Here is a 23,547-nt window from a genome sequence, read left to right on the forward strand (position 1 = left end):
GTCCTTTGCAGCAATGTCAGAGCATGGCTGTACAAATACTGTGTGACATTAAAAAAAAAAAAATTGCAACATCCACCATTTTATTCTCTAGGGCCTCTGCTTAAAAAAATATATGATGCTTAGGTGTCAGGGCCTGGACTTGAACCTAGGGCTTTTGTTGTGTCTGGCAAGGACTCTTCTCGCTTAGCTACCTGAGATGCTGGACAGCACTCTGTCTGATACATTAGACAACGCTACCTTGACTTCTGCTGAACCTTGAACGCTTTGCTCCTTCCATGAACTTCATGATTTAAGCCATATTTCTGCACCTCCTGTTTGACGGATTATCGTGCTCTCTTCAGCCAGTATCTCACTTTTGTCTTTCCTGCTGCCGTTCGTATTATTACTATCACCCATTACTGACCCTTGGCTTGCTCCTCGAATATGCTTCTGCTGGATCCCAACTGGCTACTATTTGTTACAGACCTTCGGCTTGTTTACTGACTACGCTTCTACTATATCTGCTATTGGACCCCGGCTGGCTCACCTCCTGGTGGGGCGATCCTGAGGACCGCAACCTAATTTTAACATGCAGGTAAATCCATCTTCACCATCAGGAGCTGTGGTTAACACCAGTTAGTACTTAGACCCCTGCACCTTGTGTGACCCTGTGTTATTTACCAGGGTGACCTGCTTGTATACCTATCCTGCTGGTCTGAGGAAGTCCCTCTACTGCTATAGCTACTTGTCTCTGAACCAGACCCCTGACTGTGACATTGGGGGTTCTATGTAACTTTCTATCAAAAAATAATTTTTTTTTTACATGTATGAGAGAAATATCAGAATTGGCCTGTGTGACAAGTGGTTAAAAATGATTACTCATTGAAAATGTCGTAATTTTATTCATATGATGGCGTATAAAAAGTGCTCCTATGACAATGGTCAGAGGCTGGGTGATTTTGCGACAGTGACCTCTTCTACACGGATACTCACGTCGTTGTAGCTTGGCAATGGTGACATCCAGACCAAAGCTGATTGTAGCCATAGAAACCCCCAACAAGAGGAGGAAGATCCAGTCCTCACCGAATCGTTTCAAAGCGTAACGTATGGCCCGGCCTACAGCTGTGAATAATAGACAAATACACAATCACTATCAATACGTTCTAATAAATACACAATCACAATTGATACATTCTAGTACATGAATACACAATCAATACATTCTAATACATGAATACGCAATCACAACCAATACATTCTAATGCATGAATACACAATCACAATCAATACATTCTAATACATGAATACACAATCACAATCAATACATTCTAATGCATGAATACACAATCACAATCAATACATTCTAATACATGAATACACAATCACAATCAATACATTCTAATACATGAATACACAATCACAACCAATACATTCTAATACATGAATACACAATCAATACATTCTAATACATGAATACGCAATCACAACCAATACATTCTAATACATGAATACACAATCAATATATTCAAATAAATGAATACACAATCACAATCAATACATTCCAATATGGTTAAGATGGTCTTATATTGTAAATTTATAGCCTTCCTACAAAGTCCTACCCTTCAAATCTTAAGAAAATGTTTGACTTTTCTGTGCTCCCAGAAGTCCAGGGCCTCCTAGTCCTCGCTCACCCATACCCGACAGTGCAGTCTTCACATATAGTAATCATTGGTCATAATGTCCAATAAAAACCACATTTTTAGATCCAGTCCATTCCACTGCACCACATATTAACACACTAAGTATACCAGTAGTGGTAACATTTCTATATATGGCGGGGGGGCTCAAGTATGGCCCGGGTCCCCAACATTACCAAAAGGCCCACATAAAATTCATAATTATTCAATGTCAAGGGATAACAGACACACAATGGGATATAGTCAAAAACCGTGGACATGATACAAGAAGTCAGAGACTGCAGTCATGATACAAGAGAAGGACAGAGACTGCAGTCATGATAAAAAAGAAGGTCAGAGACTGCAGACATGATACTAGAGATGGTCAGAGACTGCAGACATGATACAAGAGAAGGTGAGAGACTGCAGACATGATACAAGAGAAGGTCAAAGAGTGCAGACCTGATACAAGAGAAGGTCAAAGACTGCAGACATGATACAAGAGAAGGTCAAAGACTGCAGACATGATACAAGAGATGGTCATAAACTGCAGACATGATACAAGTGATGGTCAGAGACTGCAGATATGATACAAGAGACGGTCAGAGACTGCAGAGATGATAAAAGAGATGGTCAGAGACTGCAGTCATGATACAAGAGAAAGTGAGAGACTGCAGTCATGATACAAGAGAAGGTCAAAGACTGTAGACATGATACAAGACAAGGTCAAAGAGTGCAGACATGATATAAGACAAGGTCAAAGACTGTAGACATGATACAAGAGAAGGTCAAAGAGTGCAGATATGATACAAGAGCTGGTCAGAGACTGCAAAGATGATAAAAGAGATGGTCAGAGACTGCAGACATTCCAATATATGAACACACAATCACAATTAATACATTCTAATAATGGTAAGATAGTATAATATTGTACATTTATAGCCTTCCTACAAAGTGTTACCTATCAAAACTGAAGAAAAAGTTAGACTTTTCTGTGCTCCCAGAAGTCCAAGGCTTTCTAGTCCTCACTCACCCATAACCGACAGTGCAGTCTTCACACATAGTAATTATTTGTCATAGTGCTCAAGAAAAAACACATTTTTAGATTCAGTCCATTCCACTGCACTAAATAATAACACTGAGTATACCAGTGATGGTCACATTTCTTGATATGGGGGGGCTCAAGTATGTCCCCCAACATCACCAAATGGCTACATATAAAATTCAAAAATATTCAGTGTGAGAGACAACAGACACACAACAGGATATAGTCAAAGACTGTGGACATGATAAAGGAGATGGTCAAAGACTGTGGACATGATACAGGAGATGGTCAAAGACTGTGGACATGATAAAGGAGATGGTCAGAGACTGCAGACATGATACAGGAGAGGGTCAGAAACTGCAAACATGATACAGGAGATGGTCAGAGACTGCAGATGGGATACAAGAGATGGTCAGAGACTGCAGACATGATACAAGAGACGGTCAGAGACTGCAGATGTGATACAAGAGATGGTCAGAGACTGCAGGCATGAAACAAGAGAAGGTCAGAGACTGCAGACATGGCACAAGAAAAGGGTTAGAGCCCCTGTCAGGTCTTTAATGCTGTCTATGTTTTCATTGGGAAAATTTGCCCTCCTTATTTGTCCTGATGGCCAGAAAGACAGTGAGGGAAAACCCAACATTATGAATGGTCACTGGAACAATAGTGGTGTAGGCTCCTTGTTAGTTCCTCATTCCTTGGTGTCTTTTTGATGTTCTAAAGGAAATAGACAACCTCAGTAGGTCAGGGCTAGGAAAGGTGACCTCATAAACCAATTGTTCTAGATATGTTCATAAAGATCTTTAAGACAGTGAGATAACCACTTCTGTTGGTCATATTATACAATGAGTCTATGGAAAGGTGACCAGATGTCCCGGGTTTCTGGGGACAGTCCCCAGACTGAGGACACTGTCCCCAGAGGCAGTCTGTCCCCAGATTGCAGGGAACAGCGCTAGGTGCAGGGCCCCAGATGTCACACATGGGGGGGGGGGTGTCACGCCGGTGCCGCCCGCTATGTCAACTTTAATTTGAATCACTGGGCGCCTGTCGTCACCCAAAGTCTTGCCTCCTGGTTTACATCCTTTGATAGACAGCACATTTGTCCAAAGCCGGGATATGTGCTCTCTATCATAGGTAGACGCCAATCCAGGAGGCAGGACTTGTGTGATGGCGGGTGCCCAGTGATTCAAATTAAAGCTGACTCAGCGGGCGGCGCCGACCTGTGTTATGATCCGGCCGGCTCTCCTCTTCTCTCTGATCCTCTGCACTGGGGAGGCTGCATGGATCGGCACTGGTCAGGCTGCATTGTTGGGCACTAGTCAGGCTGCATTGCTGGGCACTGGTCAAGCTGCATTACTGGGCACTGGTCAGGCTGCATTGGATAGGCACTGGTCAGGCTGCATGGATGGGCACTGGTCACGCTGCATGGATGGTCACTGGTCAGGCTGCATAGATGGGGACTAGTCAGGCTACATTGCTGAGCACTGGTGAGGCTGCATAGATGGGCACTGGTCAGGCTGCATTGGATGGGCACTGGTCAGGCTGCATTAGATGGGCACTGGTCAGGCTGCATTGGATGGGCACTGGTCAGGCTGCATTGATGGGCACTGGTCACGCTGCATGGATGGGCACTGGTCAGGCTGCATTAGATGGGCACTGGTCACGCTGCATAGATGGGGACTGGTCAGGCTACATTGCTGAGCACTGGTGAGGCTGCATAGATGGGCACTGGTCAGGCTGCATTGGATGGGCACTGGTCAGGCTGCATTAGATGGGCACTGGTCAGGCTGCATTGCATGGGCACTGGTCAGGCTGCATTGCTGGCCACTGGTCAGGCTGCATAGATGGGCACTGGTCAGGCTGCATAGATGGGCACAGCTAAGTCTTGCATTCTTTATGTAATGCACTCCTTAGCCCTGCATTCTTTATGTAGTAGCGCACTCCTGAGTGCTACTTAGCACTCCTTTCTTTATGTAGCGTGCTCCTTAGCCCTGCATTCTTTATGTAGCGCGCTCCTTAGCCCTGCATTCTTTAATTAGCGTGCTCCTTAGTCCTGCATTCTTTATGTAACGCACTCCTAAACTCTGCACTCTGTCTTTTCTCTATCTTATCTTCAAAGCATTTGGTAGTCTCATATCTCAAAAAATTCTAAGAAGTATCTTTTTTTTAATCTCATGGATGTGAGAAATAACGTATACTGTATAACATACAATCATTCCATAAACTATGTCCACATACACTGCATACATCATTTGAGGAAAATATGCTTATAAAATAATTTACCATTAGCCAAATATAAATCAATATGTCTATATGTCAATATGATTTAATTTGAAAACTCTGGTCATCTTAGCTTAGCCTATGGTGGTCAAGGGCTCTATTACTAGTCATGAGATGACAAAATCCAGTAGGCGTATAAATGATTGCCAATGTAATGAAATCTACCAATCTGAGCATGAGTTTGGGCCTGGACAATCAATTTATTGAGAAACCAGCACAGCCTCTTTTCACAGGACACAATGGGAAGTGAATATATATTTTCAATAGAACGGGAAATACCTTCTTAGATTAGAGTGTGCCCACTGGAAGATTTACCCTCTACTGTTCCAGTACAATTTGTAAATTCTGGATATTTTGTAGGCATCTCTAACCACCAGGCTTTGCTCCCCCATTCTAGATAACCTGGTGGATCCCTGGCGGGCAGCCAAGCTTTCACACTCCTTAGTTCATGGTTTGCTTTTATCCACAGTAGTGGAAAACATATGAGGCTACATTTACTAAAGCCAGCCATATGTAGTAGGTAGGTGCGGTCTGTTTTCTCCACTTGCAGGAGGCGCTCGAATGCAGCGGCAGAGGGAGTCAGGAGGAACATGGATCCTCTATGGTTTCCTGAGTCATTGGGGCAGTGATCGGATTGGATAGTGGCTGCCCATGTGACTCTGGCGACCGTCTTGCGTGTGGCAGTATATTTAAGACTCTGAGCTTCTGGGTTTGGCATGCATTCATGAGTGGGTAGTGTAGGAAAAGGTAACCCGTCTGTCAGGGACAGTATTAGCAGCAGGGAAAGTTTATAGAAGAGTAAGGAAAGCTTAGGGCTAGTAGTAAGCTCTAACAAGCAGGGCCCTCTGATTCCTCCTGTACTGAATTGTATTGTAACTGTATTGTCTTCCCCCACATTGTAAAGTGTTGCGCAAACTGTTGGCGCTATATAAATCCTGTATAATAATAATAAATAGTAGGTCTAGTAACGCATTGTTCTTGTTGGTGCGTTCACTCTCTGACCCATGAAATTGTCCTGAAAAACATTTAGGAAATGGCGAGCCTTAGACGAATGTGCAGTTCCTTCTGCCCAGTCTATATCTGGATAATTAAGATCCCCCATTATAATGACATTTCCCATCCTTGCTGCCATTCCAAGCTATGATAGGAGGTCCGCCTCTCCCTCCTCCCTCTGGTTGGGTGGCCTATAGCATATGCCCAATATTACTTTCCCCTTAGTATCTTCCCTTTGAAGCTCTATCCATAGGGATTCCCCCTCCTCCCTCTGGTTGGGTGGTCTATAGCATATGCCCAATATTACTTTCCCCTTAGTATCTTCCCTTTGAAGCTCTACCCATAGGGATTCCACCTCCTCCCTCTGGTTGGGTGGCCTATAGCATATGCCCAATATTACTTTCCCCTTAGTATCTACCCTTTGAAGCTCTACCCATAGGGATTCCCCCTCCTCCCTCTGGTTGGGTGGCCTATAGCATATGCCCAATATTACTTTCCCCTTAGTATCTTCCATTTGAAGCTCTATCCATAGGGATTCCCCCTCCTCCCTCTGGTTGGGTGGCCTATAGCATATGCCCAATATTACTTTCCCCTTAGTATGTTCCCTTTGAAGCTCTACCCATAGGTATTCCCCCTCCTCCCTCTGGTTGGGTGGCCAATATTACTTTCCCCTTCGTATCTACCCTTTGAAGCTCTACCCATAGGGATTCCCCCTCCTCCCTCTGGTTGGGTGGCCTATAGCATATGCCCAATATTACTTTCCCCTTAGTATCTTCCCTTTGAAGCTCTACCCATAGGGATTCCACCTCCTCCCTAGCTCCATTAGTGATATCGTCCCTCATATTCACTTGCACATTGTTCTTGATATACAGGCATACCCCTTCCCCTTTTTTACCCTATCACTGGGATAAAGGGATAGCCCCTGAATGGTTGCCAGCCAACCATGAGAGCCGTCAAACCAAGTTTCTGAAATTCCCACAAAATCAAAATCCTCCTCATACATTAGCAGCTCCAGTGCTCCCATCTTGTTAGCCAAACTTCTAGCATTAGTATACAAACCTCGTAATTTTCTCCGGTGACACACAATACCCTTGTTAGATATTATCCGTATTTTGGATTTGTCAACTTACCTACCTTGGGTTTTGGATCTCTGGTCACCGTACCACTAATGCCCCCAATTCTGCCTGCTGAACCTTGTTCCCTGCTGGCTAGCTCTACATCTGGACCCCCCCCCCATCACCTAGTTTTAAAGCCCCTCTAACTTTTTGACCATCCTCTTCTCTCCCAGTAGGGCTGCACCCTCCCCGTCTTAGGTGCAATCTGTCCCTTCTAAAGAGCCGTAACCGACTGAAAAGTCGGCCCAGTTCGCCAGGAACCCAAACCCTTCCTTTCTACACCAGTTCCTCAGCCACTTGTTAACTTCCGTAATCTTCCACTGCCTCTCTGGCGTGGCTCGAGGTACGGGTAGTATTTCTGAGAATACTACCTTGGAGGTCCTACTCCTCAATTTAGCTCCCATGTCCCTGAAATCATTTTTTAGGAATCTACACCTGCCTCTAAATTTGTCATTGGTACCCACGTGTACCATGACAGCTGGGTCCTCCCCAGCCCCACCCAATAATCTGTCCACCAGATCCGTGATGTGCCGAACCCGAGCGCCTGGTAAACAACAGACTGTTCGGCACTTATGGTCTTTGTGACAGAATGCCCTCTCTGTCCTTCTAATAATTGAGTTCCCCACCGCCAGAATCTGTCTTTCCTTAAACTTAGCCTTGCTTCTGCCATCACTGGAGAAGTTCTTCCCCTGGCATCTAGGGGCGTTGCTCTGCTCCATCAATGCTGGTCCCTGACTGGTTTCTCCAACATCACGAAACAGGGCGTATTTATTGAGATGTTCCAACCCAGGACCGGACTCCTTGACTCTTTCCCCTTCACCCTTCCTAACTGTCACCCAACCACTCTGCTCTGGTGCCTGCACCCTTGTATCTCCACCCACCTCTGTGCTGGCCCCTGCCGGGTACATTCCCAACTCTCCTTAAGTATGGAGATTCTTCTCAGTGTTGCCAGTTGCTTCCCTAGATTCAGGACCTGAGCTTCCAAGGAAGCAACGTGCTTACATTTTGTGCAGATATATTCGCCCTTGACTGGATGTATCAAGCAATGCATACATGCCACAAGATTTGCACCGAGTCGTGTTGGTCCACTGTGATTTATCAAGTCCAAAGTCAGAGCAGCCCTTTACCAGGAAATTCTAGAGCACTTCATGCTTCCCTCTGCTGACCAGCTTTATGGAGATGCTGATTCCATTTTCCAGCAGGACTTGGCACCGCCCACACTGCCAAAACTACCAATACCTGGTCACATGATCATGGTATCACTGTGCTTGATTGGCCAGCAAACTCGCCTGACCTAAACCCCATAGAGAATCTGTGGGGTATTGTCAAGAGGAAGATGAGAGACACCAGACCCAACAATGCAGATGAGCTGAAGGCCGCTATCAAGAATGGAAAGCCGTTACCGACAGCAAAATATAGTTATTATTACTAACGGCTATAGCAGCTGCTAGCTATAATCCTATTTAAGTAAAATCAGGCAGGCTGGTTGTACCCAAATTCATTGATCGATCAACTTGGGCACATTCAGTCTTGCCCATACATGGTTCAAACCTTTAGGGGAGATTTGAACCGTCTATGGCCGGCCTTAGGTGACAGCACTGAGCGAGATACGACCCACAGATCTGACCGCAGTAGGATAACAATTACAACGAGCGAGAAAAAAACACTGATAAAATCTAATCTGATCAAACGCTTCTTCCCCTGACAGTAGGATATCTGCAGGGGTAAGGGTGACTAATCAGAAAGCGACCTGTGCTCAATTTAGATACAAGCCATCTATCAATAATTAAATTAACAAATTGATGCAACACACACGACATTGCTCCAGACAGTTATGTTCCACCTAAAAATATTGATCAGTAATACAACCAATTTCAAAGGGTGTAATTAAAGTGATCATTTAATGGATCTGATTTAGGATGGGTTCTCCCCCTACGCATGCTCAGATATTTGATCAGTTGATTAAAATTCCACCACAGGTGATCACAACATTGATTGAGCGATCACAAGATTGGCTTTGCAATTATTATTATTTTTTTTATAATCACTTTTTATTAGGATTTTGTTCAGAACAGTAATACAAAAGCAATTATTATTATTATTATATTTTTTTTTATAATCACTTTTTATTAGGACTTTGTGCAAAACCATAACACAAATGCATTTGTTATTGTTTTTTCCCATAATCACTTTTTAGTATGATTTTGTGATTTTTTAAAATCACGTTTTATTAGGATTTTGTACCAAACAGTAATACAAAAGCAATTTTTATTATTATTTTTATAATAACTTTGTATTACTGTTCTGTACAAAATTCTAATAAAAAGTTATTATAAAAATAATAATAATAATTGCTTTTGTATTACTGTTCTGTACAAAATCCTAATAAAAAAGCAATTATTATTATTAATATTTATAATCACTTTTTATTAGGATTTTGTACAAAACGGTAATACAAAAACAATTTTTAATTTTTAATTAGGATTTAGTACAGAACAGTAATACAAAAGCAATTATTATTGTTATTATTTAAAATCACTTTTTTATTAGCATTTTGTACAGAACAGTAATACAAAAGCAATTATTATTATTATTTTTTATAATCACTTTTTTATTAGGAATTGGTATAGAACAGTAATACTAAAGCAATTATTATTATTATTATTATTATTATTATTAATAATAAAAATAATAATAATAATCACTTTTTATTATAATTTTGTACAAAACAGTAGTACAAAAGCAATTATTATTATTATTTTTTTTATAATCAATTTTTATTGAGATTTTGTACAGAACAGCAATACAAAAGTAATTATTATTATTTATAATCACTTTATATTAGGATTTTGTACAAAAAAGTAATACAAAAGCAAATTTTTATTATTATTTTTATAATCACTTTTTTATTAGGACTTTGTACAGAACAGTAATACAAAAGCAATTATTATTATTATTAATCACTTTTTATTAGAATTTTGTACAAAACAGTAGTACAAAAACAATTGTTATTATTTTTTTTTATAATCACTTTTTATTAGGATTTTGTACAAAAGAGTAATACAAAAGCAATTTTTATTATCATTTCTATAATCACTTTTTTTATTAGGACTGAACAGAAATACAAAAACAATTATTATTATTATTATTTTTTAAAATCACTTTTTATTAGGATTTTGTACAGAACAGTGATACAAAAGCAATTAGTATTATTATTATTTTTTAAAATTACTTTTTATTAGGATTTTGTACAGAACAAAAGCAATTATTATTCTTTTTTTTTTGTTATAATCACTTTTTACTAGGATTTTGTGCAGAACAGTAATACAAAAGCAATTATTATTATTATTATTATTTTTTCTATAGTCACTTTTTATTAAGATTTTGTGCAGAAGATATACAAAAGCAATTATTATTACTATTTTTTTCTAGAATATCTTTTTATTAAGATTTTGTGCAGAACAGTAATACAAAAGCAATGATTATTTATTTTATAATCACTTTTTATTATGATTGTATACAGAAGCGTAATAAAAAAGCAATTATTATTATTATTATCATTATTTTTTTTTCTATAGTCACTTTTTAAGTGACTATTAAGATTTTGTGCAGAACAGTAATACAAAAGCAATTTTTTAAATCACTTTTTATTAGGATTTTGTACAAAATAGTAATACAAAAGCAATGATTATTTTATTTTTTATTTTTTTTATAATCACTTTTTTGTTAGCATTGTATACAGAAGCGTAATAAAAAAGCAATTATTATTATTATTATTTTTTTCTATAATCACTTTCTATTAGGATTTTGTACAGAACAGTAATAAAAAAGCAATTATTATTTTTAGCAGCATTTTTACCACCCCCAACTGCTCTCCCTTTCCCTGCAGAAGCAGCAGCGGGGGTTGTACACATGCCAGGGTCGCAGTGCTTTGTTTAGGGGCTGCGGTAGGAATTTTACCCCCTAAAGCTTTCTGTGTAGCACCTGCCAAGCACAAACCATTCACGGAAATGGGGCTGCACTGCAAGCTCCCCACAACCACATTCATTGTGGCGTGCTAGTGTGGGGTTCAAGAGGTTAAAGCAGGAGGTGAGGAAACGATACGACGCCTGCGCAACACCTGACAAACACCCTATGAAGAGCGATCCGGACGCAGATCGCTCTTCAGAGACCAAAGCAAGTGTGAAGGAGCCCATATATTTGCACCTGGCTTGTGTATATTTTTCTCCTTTTGTGCGTTTTTTTTTTTTTTTTAATCTTGTGAATTTTTATTTCTGCTCCCTCCACAAAACATGACATCTGTATAACGGGGGTGCCCATCACACCAGTATTAGAACATTGTTACCATTTTGATCTGGAATTGATCAGATGTGCTTGTAAATGCCCCCCCCCCCCCCCGAATCTACCATCTAATAAAAATTAAAATAAATCTAAATAAAAAAAAAATTACATACAAATAGAAATTAAAATAAACCTAAATGAATAATAAGTAAGTAAGTAAGTAAATCAATATAAATAAAAAAAAAAAAAAATGCATATCAATAGAAATAGAAATAAATCTAAATAAAGCAAATAAGTATAAATATATATGAATAAAAATAAATCTAAATAAAGCAAATACAGATAAATAAAATGAAAATAAATCTAAATAAATGAAAAAATACATAAAAATAAATCCAAATAAAAAAATAAATATAAATAAAAACGAAAATCTAAAAAAAAAAAAAAATTAAAATAATTTTAAATAAAAATGAAATATAAATAAAAACAGTGGGGCTGTACTTACGCCTCATACACGTTAGGAAGCGGGACCAGATCAGGAGAAACGTGCTCTGGTTCTCCTTCTCTTTGGGCATGTAGGAATAGGCCTCGCTCTCCGTTATCTCGCTCTCGGCGTTACTCTCCCCCCTCTTCTCCTTCCTCTCCGGCAACTCCACCATCTCCGACTTCTGCTCCATCCCATTGGGATCCTCCAGCTTGACTTGAGTCATGGTGGCCCTACGGAACTCTGGAATGTGGCTCTGCTCATCCTTATATACCGAGATATCTAGATTGCAGCCACACCTGCCAGCCCTACCCAGCAGAGTCCAGGAATTAGAGACACCGAGTGTGTGTGCAATCACAACACTGATTGTTTGTGATCCCTGTGTGTACATGTGGGGGGGGGGGGGGGGGGGAGTTCTTAGAAGATAAGAACTCAACTGGAAGTGAGAATTTTAGCAAACTCTGCAGAGGTGCCAAAGCTGCGTGTTTTCTCAGGTAATTAACAGGGAAGTCCGTTTTTCAGATTTGGCTCATTGTAAACCTTATCGTATTTCATAAAACTTGTTTCAACTATAAATGCTTCTGACATATAAAGCGTTTATTAGTGCTACATAGTGTTTGTGCTTAACTGTTCCTCTCTCGGACAGTGTTAGACTATCCCAACCAGGGTTCCTCCGGAGGTTGCTAGAGATTCCTTCACCATTGCTTAACTGTTCCTCTCTCGGACAGTGTTAGACTATGCCAACCTGGGTTCCTCTGGAGGTTGCTAGAGGTTCCTTCACCATTGCTTAACTGTTCCTCTCTCGGACAGTGTTAGACTATCCCAACCAGGGTTCCTCCGGAGGTTGCTAGAGGTTCCTTCACCATCGAGCCTCTTGGATAAGTTCCCACTGCCACCATTGATCTATTTAGCAATGAGTAGGAGGGGCATTCCTGACCACTAATGTAAAGAGTATTGTTTATACCAGCCTTTTTCAACCAGGGTGCCCAGGCACCGTGAGGTGCCTTGAGGCTTCATCAGGGGTGCCTTGGCAAAATGCCTAAAAATTGCCCATAAAATTGTATACAAGATGGCGTGTTGATGAAGACTTTTTAGTTACACTAATTCACGGGTTTTCATTGTGCACCATTACAACCTTCTAGCTGTCAGTGTCCTGACGACCAATGGCGTCATCAGTTGATAAGGAGGATGTCAGTCGTCTGCATAGCATCCTTGTTTGACCCTTCCCTGCTCCTCTCCATCACCGTTGGGGTAACATTAGCTGAGTGATGGAGAAAAACTGAGGTAGTACCAGTTTTGCCCACCTCTAACTTTGGGTGTCCTACTTGGTCTCGTGGATGTTGCTGCATTATGTAAAGCTAGAATAGCTTTAACATTTTAGAATGGGGTGTCTTGGGATTGTCCATAATTTTTAAAGGGTGCCTTGACTGAAAACAGGTTGAGAAACGCAGGTTTATACTGACCACCAATGTAAGGGACATTCTTCCCACTTACCACCAATGTAAGGAGCATTCTTCCCACTGAGTGACCACCAATGTAAGGGACATTCTTCCCACTTACCACCAATGTAAGGAGCATTCTTCCCACTGACCACCAATGTAAGGAGCATTCTTCCCACTGACCACCAATGTAAGGAGCATTCTTCCCACTGACCACCAATGTAAGGAGCATTCTTCCCATTTACCACCAATGTAAGGAACATTCTTCACACTGACCACCAATGTAAGGAGCATTCTTACCACTGACCACCAATGTAAGGAACATTCTTCTCACTGACCACCAATGTAAGGAGCATTCTTCACACTGACCACCAATGTAAGGAGCATTCTTCCCACTGTCCACCAATGTAAGGAACATTCTTCCCACTGACCACCAATGTAAGGTGCATTCTTCCCACTGACCACCAATGTAAGGAGCATTCTTCCCACTGACCACCAATGTAAGGGAAATTCTTCCAAGTGACCACCAATGTAAGGAACATTCTTCACACTGACCACCAATGTAAGGAGCATTCTTCACACTGACCACCAATGTAAGGAACATTCTTCACAATGACCACCAATGTAAGGCACATTCTTCCCACTGACCACCAATGTAAGGTGCATTCTTCCCACTGACCACCAATGTAAGGGACATTCTTCCCACTGATCACCATTGTAAGGAGCATTCTTCACACTGACCACCAATGTAAGGAACATTCTTCACAATGACCACCAATGTAAGGAACATTCTTCCCAATGACCACCAATGTAAGGGACATGCTTCCCAGTGACCACCAATGTCAGGAGCATTCTTTACACTGACCACCAATGTAAAGAACATTCTTCCCACTGACCACCAATGTAAAGAACATTCTTCCCAATGACCACCAATGTAAGGGACATGCTTCCCAGTGACCACCAAAGTAAGGGACATTCTTCACACTGACCACCAATGTAAGGGACATTCTTCCCAGTGACCACCAATGTAAGGGACATTCTTCCCAGTGACCACTAGGGATGAGCTTAGAGTTTGAGTCGAACGTAACGGAAAGTGAGGAGGAGGAGGAGATGGCACAACTCCTACGAGGCAGGATATGCTCCAGGGGCCACCTTAAGGGAAGCCATCCTATTGCATCACGCCACATAGCTCCACAGGTACAGGGCACTGCTAACTCCCCGCTGACTTCCAAAAGTTCATTGGTGTGGGCTTTTTTTAACACATGTGCAGTAGACTGCAGTGTTGCTGTTTGCAATCTGTCTGAAGCGGATCATGCATGGCCAGAACACCAGCTGCTTGGGCACCACATGCTTGACAAGACATGCAGTCCGTTGGCAACAGCACCTGAAAGACCAACATCATAAAAAAAAAGCATACTTCACCTTGCTCCTCATCTGGGATCTGTACCCCTGCTATACCTCATGTCTTCTCAAAAACCTGCACTGAGAGGGATGATAGTGTAGCAATGAGTTCCACAGATACTTGCACCCAATCTGCTAGCTGTATACCACCTGTTGATTTGACCAGCAGGAAAATTTCACTTCTCAATGTGGTGAACCGTAAAAAGAAATACTGTCCCAGCCATCCACATGTTCAGCGTCTAAATGCTAGCTTGGCCAAATTGCTAGCATTACAACTGCTGCCTTTTCATCTGGTAGACTCTGCCCCCTTTCTTGAATTTGCAGAATGTTCTGTACCCCAGTGGCAGGTTCCAAAAAGACATTTCTTTTCACGTAAGGTCATTCCATCTCTTTACCATCTCTTTACCTTGGACAGAGCAGTCAGCAGGAAGGTTCACATTACTGCTGACTCTTGGTCTAGCAGGCATGGGCAGGGACGTTATATTTCTTTTACGGTGCACTGGGTAACTCTGACGGAAGCTGGGAAGGATGCAGGACAGGGTTCAGTGCTGGAGCTTTTTCTGCCCCCATGCCTCCTGGTGCTGATTCTGCCACATCTGTCTACTCCTCCCTCTCCTCCTCTTCTTTTTCCTCTATGTCCTCTTCTGCTGAATTGTCTTCTGAACCAGCAGTGCTCCCGAAGCATTCAAGGGGCTACGCAAGCAGTCAGGCTAAAAGATGCCACGCTGTGCTTCAGTTGGGCTGTCTGGGGGACAGGAGCCACACCGGGTCAGAGATTCTGTCAGTTCTGCAGGGGCAGGCTCAGATGGTTGAGGGCACAGCAGCTTGAGCCAGGAATGGTTGTATGCGACAATGGCACCAACCTTCTCTCTGCCCTCCGACAGGAACATTTGACACATGTTCCATGCTTAACACATGTCCTGAATCTGGTGGTGCAGCGTTTCTTGAACAAGTACCTGGGCTTACAAGATCTTCTGGGGCAGGCCAGAAAAGTCTGTGGTCATTTCCGGCGGTCGTACAATGCCTGTGCTCCGCTATCTGACATTCAACGGGAATTCACCCTGCCCATCAACCGCCTCATTTTTGACATGCCCACTAGGTGGAACTCAACATTGGCATTGCTACAGCAGCTGCACATGCAGGAGAGGGCCATCAATCAGTACCTGTGCGAGTATGGCACAAGAACAGGTCCAGGGGAGCTTGGCTTCTTTTCGCCACTACAGTGGCTAATGATAAAGGGTGCATGCACAGTCCTGTCACCATTTGAGGAGGCCACAAGGATGGTGAGCCGGGACGATGCATGCATCAGTGACACTATCCCGCTAGTCTACCTGCTGGAGCACACGCTTCGTGGAATCATGGACAGGGCACTTGAGGAAGAACAGCGGGAGGAAGAGGAGGACTTTCTTTCCTCACAAGGCCCCTTTTATGCACATGTCACTCCTGCGGGGCAACAAAACACACAGGAGCAAGAGGAAGAATAGGAGGAGGAGGATTGTGGCAGCATGGATGTAGAGGATAACATGCAGCAGTCTTCAAGGGATGGTTGTCATTCCCAGAAACCCCAGGAGTTGTACGTGGTTGGGGTGAGGTTGCTCCTGACAATGTCATCCTTAGTGACCCAGAGGACTTAGAATCTCATGCCTCAAATTTACCCTGCATGGGCTCCCTGATTATGCAAAGTCTGCGAAAGGATCAGAGGATTTGTAGTATCAAGGAGAGCGATTACTACTGGATGGCAACCCTTCTTGATCCACTTTACAAGGGTAAAGTTGCAGAGCTCATCCTGCCTTCATAGAGGGAGCAGAGGATGAAACATCTTGGGGACGCCTTGAAGAAAAATTTGTGTAACACCCAGTGGCGTCACTAGGGTTGGTGTCACCCGGTGCGGTAACTCATGGTGTCACCCCAACCCCTTTTAATAAATGTCTGGGGAGTGGCCCTTGCACACAGAGGAGGAGGAACAGCTAATTCACACTGACACTAAGGGCCCTTTCACACTGTCCGTCCATCGGACGGACTCAGTTTATCTCAGCAGGGGATTGATCCGCCGATCCCCTGCTGAGCAGGAGGATGACAGCTGTTCTCCATGCTGTGTGCGGAGACACAGCTGTCAGGTCCCCATACATCTCTATGGGGAAATCGGATGGGAACGGACCGTCGCTCAGTTCTCATCCGTTCCGATCCACTGGAAATAGGGTTTCCATCTGCCCAGATTTGATGGATCGGATGTCAGCGGACATGTACATCCGATGCCCCATAGGGATGCATGGGGGGTCCGTTCAGATCCGCCTGTCCGTTTTTTTGGCGGATCTGAACGGTCCCCCCATGCATCTCTATGGGGCATCAGATGTCAGCAGAGACATGTCCGCTGATATCCGATCTGTCAAATCTGGACCGATGGAAACCCTATTTGCCATCCATCCAGTGGATCGGATGAGAACGGACCGACAGTCTGTTCCCATCCGATTCCCCCATAGAGATGCATGGGGAACTGACAGCTCTGTTTTTGCACTGCTGTCTGTCATCCTTCTGCTCAGCAGGGGATCGGCGGCAGGGGAGGGCTGGCAGCCTTAGGCCTGGGGGGCAAGCCCAGTCAAGTGGCCCATTAAACCATCGAATCAGCTCACCATCCATGCCCACCTGGTTTCATAACAGATATTGATATTATGAATCAAGACAAACATAATGCAATGTGGTAACATAATTTAATGTTAATAGCAAAAAAGGTTTAACAAAAATACATGACATCATGCCAGGTGGGGCCTAGGAAGCTCCTGTCGGATGGAGATCACTCTGCCTGACAGGGAAGTGACCATGTTAGTATTGTGCCAGCTGGGTACAGGAGCGTACTCTACACACTCATACCGTGCCGCTGCAGCTCTGCAAATATTACATTGTGTAGCAGCGACCAGCAGCTGTATACAGTGTCTGGCCCCTACATTTGTCCAGCCCTGAGTGCGGCCTTTTTACCCAGTATCAGAGTGGCCCAGGGGGCAATTGCCACCCAGCCCCCCTTCCCAGTCCTCCCCTGATCGGCGGCCTGGGAATAACGCAGAGAGACGGTCTGGATGGCATTTTTTATATTTCTCTCCCCAGTGCATGAAAGATGAAACAGGGGGGACCCACTAGAAGGACATCTGTACTGTCTGTACTCAAAACACAGGGGGTCCTTGCAGGCCCAAATCTGTCTGGGGATTGGCCCTGGGCTGGGCCCTGGCTTGCACACACAGAGCAGAGGAGGAGGAATACAGTTACTTCACATGACTGACACTGTCTGCTGAGAGTGAGAGTGAGACAACAAGCACTATGATGATGATGATGATCTGCTGCTAAAACATACTGACAGGTGAGTGACCAACATAATGAAGTTCAAGGTAAGGCAAGCTGCCATAATTTATGGCCATAATCCATCCGATCTGTGATCTGCTGTGTTCAAGCACTATGATGATCTGCTGGCTGCTGCTAAAACATAGTGACCAGTGACCGACATAATGGAGTTCAACTCAAGGCAAGCTGCCATCATTTATGGCCATAATCCATCCTATCTGTGATCTGCTGCATATTTAATTGCACTATATCTTCACCCGGAATATGCACTATATCTTCACCCGGAATATGCACTATATCTTCACCCGGAATATGCACTATATCTTCACCCGGAATATGCACTATATCTTCACCCGGAATATTCACTATATCTTCACCCGGAATATGCACTATATCTTCACCCGGCCCGGCCGCCCGCCCGCACCTCACTACTCACCGTCCTCCTGTCTCCTCTCCCTAGCGCTGACGTCACCGCGACTGGCTCTGCCCCCGCCCGCCTGCCTGAACGTGAGGGCAGGGAGTGAGGGAGGGGAGGCTCAGGGCGCACGGCCCGGCCCCGAGAAAGGAGGAGCAGAGAAGTCCAGCCTAGGCACTGGCTGGCAGCAGACAGGACTGACACTGACACACTCACAATTCTAGTATGCGGCGCAGCGGCGATGCGATGCCGGCCCGCATAGTTAGATGAGGAAGGAAGAGAGGCAAAGCGGTGTCACCCTCCACCCGGTGAACTTCCTGGTGCGGCCCGCCCCCCCGCACCCGCCTTGTGACGCCACTGGTAACACCTTTCCAGACACTGGGAGGTTAACATTCTCTGGATGTGTTCCTGAGGCATCGTTCAGCCAAAGGAGGGGAGGTGGAGAAGGCGGCTGGCTGGGTGTAAGAAACCACAGGCAGTGTCTCCATCATATGATTATCTAGTGGCAAAAGCAGATTTGGAGACCTTTCCAACTGAGCATCCACTGGGTTATTGGGTCACGAGGATGGACCACTGGCCAGAACTTGCTTAACATGCAATGGAGCTACTGGCCTGGAGCCTGGAGCTGTTGTCTCTGTTCAGAATGGTAAGAGAGAAAGCTGTAAGGAGGGAGCCTGGCCGGTGTCGGGCAGCCCTGTGTTGCCGTGATGGTCTGCCTGGTGTTCGGATGTCCGCCCAGGGAGAGTGTCTCCAGCCGGAGTGTGGAAAGAAGCTGTCAGAAACAATTGTCTTTAACCACTTGCAAGTGAAATGGTGCTAGGAAGATCCATAGGCATCACGTTTACTTTACTAGACACCAGAGATAGCACATTTGGGAATGGTTTGCTCTTCTTTACAATAACACTGTCCCTTCTGGTTACATGTCACATGGCCCAGGCACTTAGCATTACAGGTCAGGGACTCATACCCAGCTTCTTTGCTTGTGCACGCTCCCTTGTAGCAGACTGTGAAACCTGAGTAGGTGAGGGAGGGAATTTAGGCAAACTCCTTACAAGAGTTATTAGCAGTGACTAATATGAGCAATGATCAAGATCCAAATGTGATGCTAATACTGGAATCAGTTAGTCACTTATGTAATTCATTAAGTATGCAACCATCTTTCTACACATTGCAAGCTACCCCTTTGTGGTGGTGTCAGCTGTGTAGTAATTTAAGTCTTTGCTTGACAGTCAAGGTGCAACCTACCATTTATTCCCACAATGCGGTGGTGTATGCGGTTATGCAGGAACAAGAAGAGGCGGATGCAACCGTAGTGGTAACCAAGAAATTTGACCCTGCATTTCTTCCGGAGGAGGCCCTGGCACCTTCGCCTTTGTCAGCCATGCAAATTGCACTGACTAAACTTGCTCAGGATGTGGCTGCCTTAAACATGAAGTAGAGACCTCAAAAGGGGACTCAAGCCAACATCATTAGATAAAAGAACCCATTGCGCAGGGCCCCCGAAGAGGACCGAAAATGCTGGTGGTGTGGACATTATGGACACATATCCAAGAACTGTGGGTGGGCTGGACTCAGAAACCCATCCAGACCATCAGTAAACTACTAACTCCCAGGGCAGAGGGACAACCCCCAGGACAGGCAATGCAAAGTCCTAACAAGGCCAAAGGAAAGGTGGGTCCAAGCCCAGTTGTCTTTGCCATATTCAACGGACAGGAAGTCCCATGTTTTATCAAGACTGGGTCAGAGGTCACTGTTATGGAATATGACTTCTATGTACAAAGGTTTGGTTCCAGGGAACTGCTATATCCCTGTTGGCTGTCTCTCCAGGGGGCCAATAATCTACCTATACAGATTGAAGGCATCACCTAGGGTAAGGATTCAGATTGGCACTTGGGCAAGCCAAATTCTTCTCCACCATGAACCTGGCCATTGGCTACTGGCAGGTCCCTATTTCAGACCCCTGGGACTGCTTTAGTTTAATTGCATGCCTAACGGCCTCAGTAACATCCCCAACCCCTGCCAGTGCCTAATGGAAAGATTTCCTGGAGATTTCAGTTTCGAGACTGTGCTGATTTACCTGGATGACACCATCATCTTCTCCAAGACATTTGATGAACATGTGAATCATCTGGACTAGGTGTTGGTAACGAACACCAAGCACATTAGAGGAAGAAAGTTTGAGCCCAGGTGGGAGCGTACCCCATACCGGGTGGTGTGGCAGCCTTTCCCACTGCCTGTCTGTGATGTGGTCTTAGAAGGGCTTGACCCTGTGAAAAAGAGACTGCATTGGAACATACTGAGACCTTGTGTCCTGGGTCGTGACTGTTCCAGGAGGCCTACCGATGACTGGAAAATGTTTGATGCTGCAGATTTTCCTCCCGATGCATGAAGCTTCAACTGACTGGTTCCTGTCTCCCTTGTACTAGAGCCTCCGGCCTACACCGACTCAGAGACTGACAGTTCAGCTGCTGAGAGTCCAGGAGACCCACCAATCCCATTCAGTATAATGGACTGTACTGAAACATCTGAGTAACCAGAGTGTGACCATAAAGAGGTTGGCATTTTTCCATTTATTTTGGGAGGAGATGATAATTTGATAAGGTCCTCCATATAGCAAAGATGTCTACAACTTTACATAACCAGAGTTAGACCGTTACATAACCAGAGTTAGACTGTGGGGGGCAGGGGGTGGGCAGCTGTTGGCATCTTTTTATTTATTTGGGAGGAGAGGATGAGGCAGTCCATATGGCAAATGTGTACAACTATATGTAACCAGAGCAAGACCGTAGGGAGGTTGGCATCTTCCCATTTATTTTGGGAGGAGAAAAAACACAAAAGAAGAGAGTGCAAAGCTGCCCTAGTGTAACTTGGCTTTAATATGGTAAAGTTAAAAACACTACAATGGTCAAACTCACATTGTGTGAAGATAGATACAGCATAAGGATGCCTGCCACCCAGAGGATCCATAGAGAGCAGCAGCACCCTGTGACTTGTCTAATTGTCACCAATAGCCAAATGGAGGGCTATACTAGGGATTTTGGTTCACTCTTCTTTACAGATCTTCTCTAAATCCTTAAGGTTTCTTGGCTGTCCTTTGACAACTCAAAGTTTCAGCTCCCTCCATTCATTTTCTGTAGGTTTAAGGTCTTGAGACTGGCTAGGCCACTCCATGACCTTAATGTGTTTCTAGTTGAGCTACTCCTTTTGCTGCCTTGGCGGTATGTTTTGGGTCATTGTCAAGCTGAAAAATCCATTCATGACTCATCTTCAGTGTTCTGGCTTAGGGAAGAAGGTTCTCACCCAATATTTTACAATACAGGGCCCCGTCCATTGGTCCCTCATTGCGGCAAAGTAGGTATGTACCTTTAGCAGAGAAACAGCCCCGAAGCATAATGTTTCCACCTCCATGCTTGACTGTAGGGAGGGTGTTCTTAGGGTCATAGTCAGCATTTTTCTTCCTCCAAACACGGTAAATCCCCCTCCTCAAGAAGGCACATGTACAGTCATGCTAATGAACATCTAAATGATTCAGAGAAGGGTTGGAAGAAAGTGTTTTGGTCAGATGAGACCAAATTTGAGCTCTTTGGCATTAACTCGACTCATCGTGTTTGGAGGAAGAAAAAGGCTGTTTCTCTGCTAAAGGTACAGGCCGACTTTGCCGCTATGGGGGGCCAATGGACAGGGCCATGTATTGCAAAATCTTGGATGAGAACCTTCTTCCCTCAGCCAGAACTGAAGATAGTTTGTGAATGGGTCTTCCAGCAAGACAATGACCCAAAACATACCGCCAAGGCAACAAAGGAGCGGCTCAAAAAGAAGCACATTAAGGACATGAAGTGGCCTAGTCAGTCTCCAGACCTTAATCCTATAGAAAATTTATGGAGGGAGCTGAAACTTTGAGTTGCCAGGAGACAGCCAAGAAACCTTAAAGATTTAGAGAAGATCTGAAAAGAAGAGTGGACCAAAATACCTCCTGAGATGTGTGCAAACCTGGTCACCAATTACAAGAAACATCTTACCTCTGTGCTTGCCAACCCTAAGGGTTTCTCCACCAAGTTCTAAGTCATGTTTTGCTTGGAGATGAAATACTTATTTTACTCACTGAACTGCGGCTTAATTTATAGCATTTTTTTGTGTTTTTTCTGGATTTTTGGTTGATATTTTGTCTCTGTCATTTAAAATACACCTATGATAAAAATGATAGACCCTTCATTTCTTTGTAAGTGGGCAAACTTACAAAATCTGCAAGGGATCAAATAATTATTTTCTTTACTGTATAGCAAAGGTTTTTAACTTTATGTAACCAGAGTGAGACTGTGGGGGGTTGTCGTCCCATTTATTTTGGTCCATCATATAGAAAATGTGTACAACTTTACAAAACCAGAGTGAGACCGTAGGGAAATTGGCATCTTTCCATTTATTTTGGGAGAAGACGATAAGGTCCTCCAAATAGCAAAAAATCTACCACTTTATATAATCAGAGTTTAATCGGGAGATGGGGGGGAGGGGGGAAGTGGTTGTTGGTATCTTTCTATTTATTTTGGGATTAGAGGATGAGGTCCTCTATATGGCAAATGTCTACAGCTTTACGTAACCAGCGTGAGACCGTATACAAGTGTTTCCACTAATGCACAGTCAGGTGTCTGTCTGCCAACATCCAGGTTATATATCGAAAAGAACCATCCCCCACTAGGATTTGGAACTTTATAGGCAGACAGTACGCCAAAAGTCATATGTTTATAAAATATAATTTTTTTTCAACATATTAAAATTGATTTACAAAAAAAATATGAAAAAAGACAAATACATAATAAAAAGGACTCATTATACAAACAATTTCAGTGTTTTACAAACATGGGAGGTATGTTTTCTCCATTCTATCCGACGCGTTTAAAGTCAACTACCTTTCCTCGGGGTATTGAAATGGAGATGCATATATTTTAAGTAGTTTCACCTCACATTTAAGGTAGGATCTGGCTGTATGTTATTATGTAGAGGTCAGATGTTGTCTCTGCCTTAATTGGATGGGTCAGAAGGTGTGCCGCCGCTACAGAGCCCCCAATTTCCCGACAAAGGTCCCCTGTAGAACAGGGCTGCTGGTGTTCGGAC

At 43.7% G+C, this 23,547-nt stretch overlaps 1 protein-coding gene across 1 annotated transcript in view; it reads right to left on the reverse strand.

Annotated features, from left to right (window-relative positions):
* Positions 1-12,102, reverse strand: part of LOC309552156 (chloride channel protein ClC-Kb-like) — a 107,996-nt gene extending 95,894 nt beyond the window's left edge. The window contains exons 1-2 of the mRNA XM_082252969.1: positions 11,875-12,102; positions 973-1,101 (exon numbers count right to left, since the gene is read on the reverse strand). Coding sequence (XP_082109095.1) covers positions 973-1,101; positions 11,875-12,079 — 334 coding nt within the window. The 5' untranslated portion in view covers positions 12,080-12,102. The remainder of the gene's footprint in view (positions 1-972; positions 1,102-11,874) is intronic.
* Positions 12,103-23,547: the final 11,445 nt, after the last annotated feature.

Source organism: Pelophylax lessonae (genome assembly GCF_965119305.1).
Source record: "Pelophylax lessonae genome assembly, chromosome: 4".
In the NCBI taxonomy this organism is placed as follows: domain Eukaryota; kingdom Metazoa; phylum Chordata; class Amphibia; order Anura; family Ranidae; genus Pelophylax; species Pelophylax lessonae.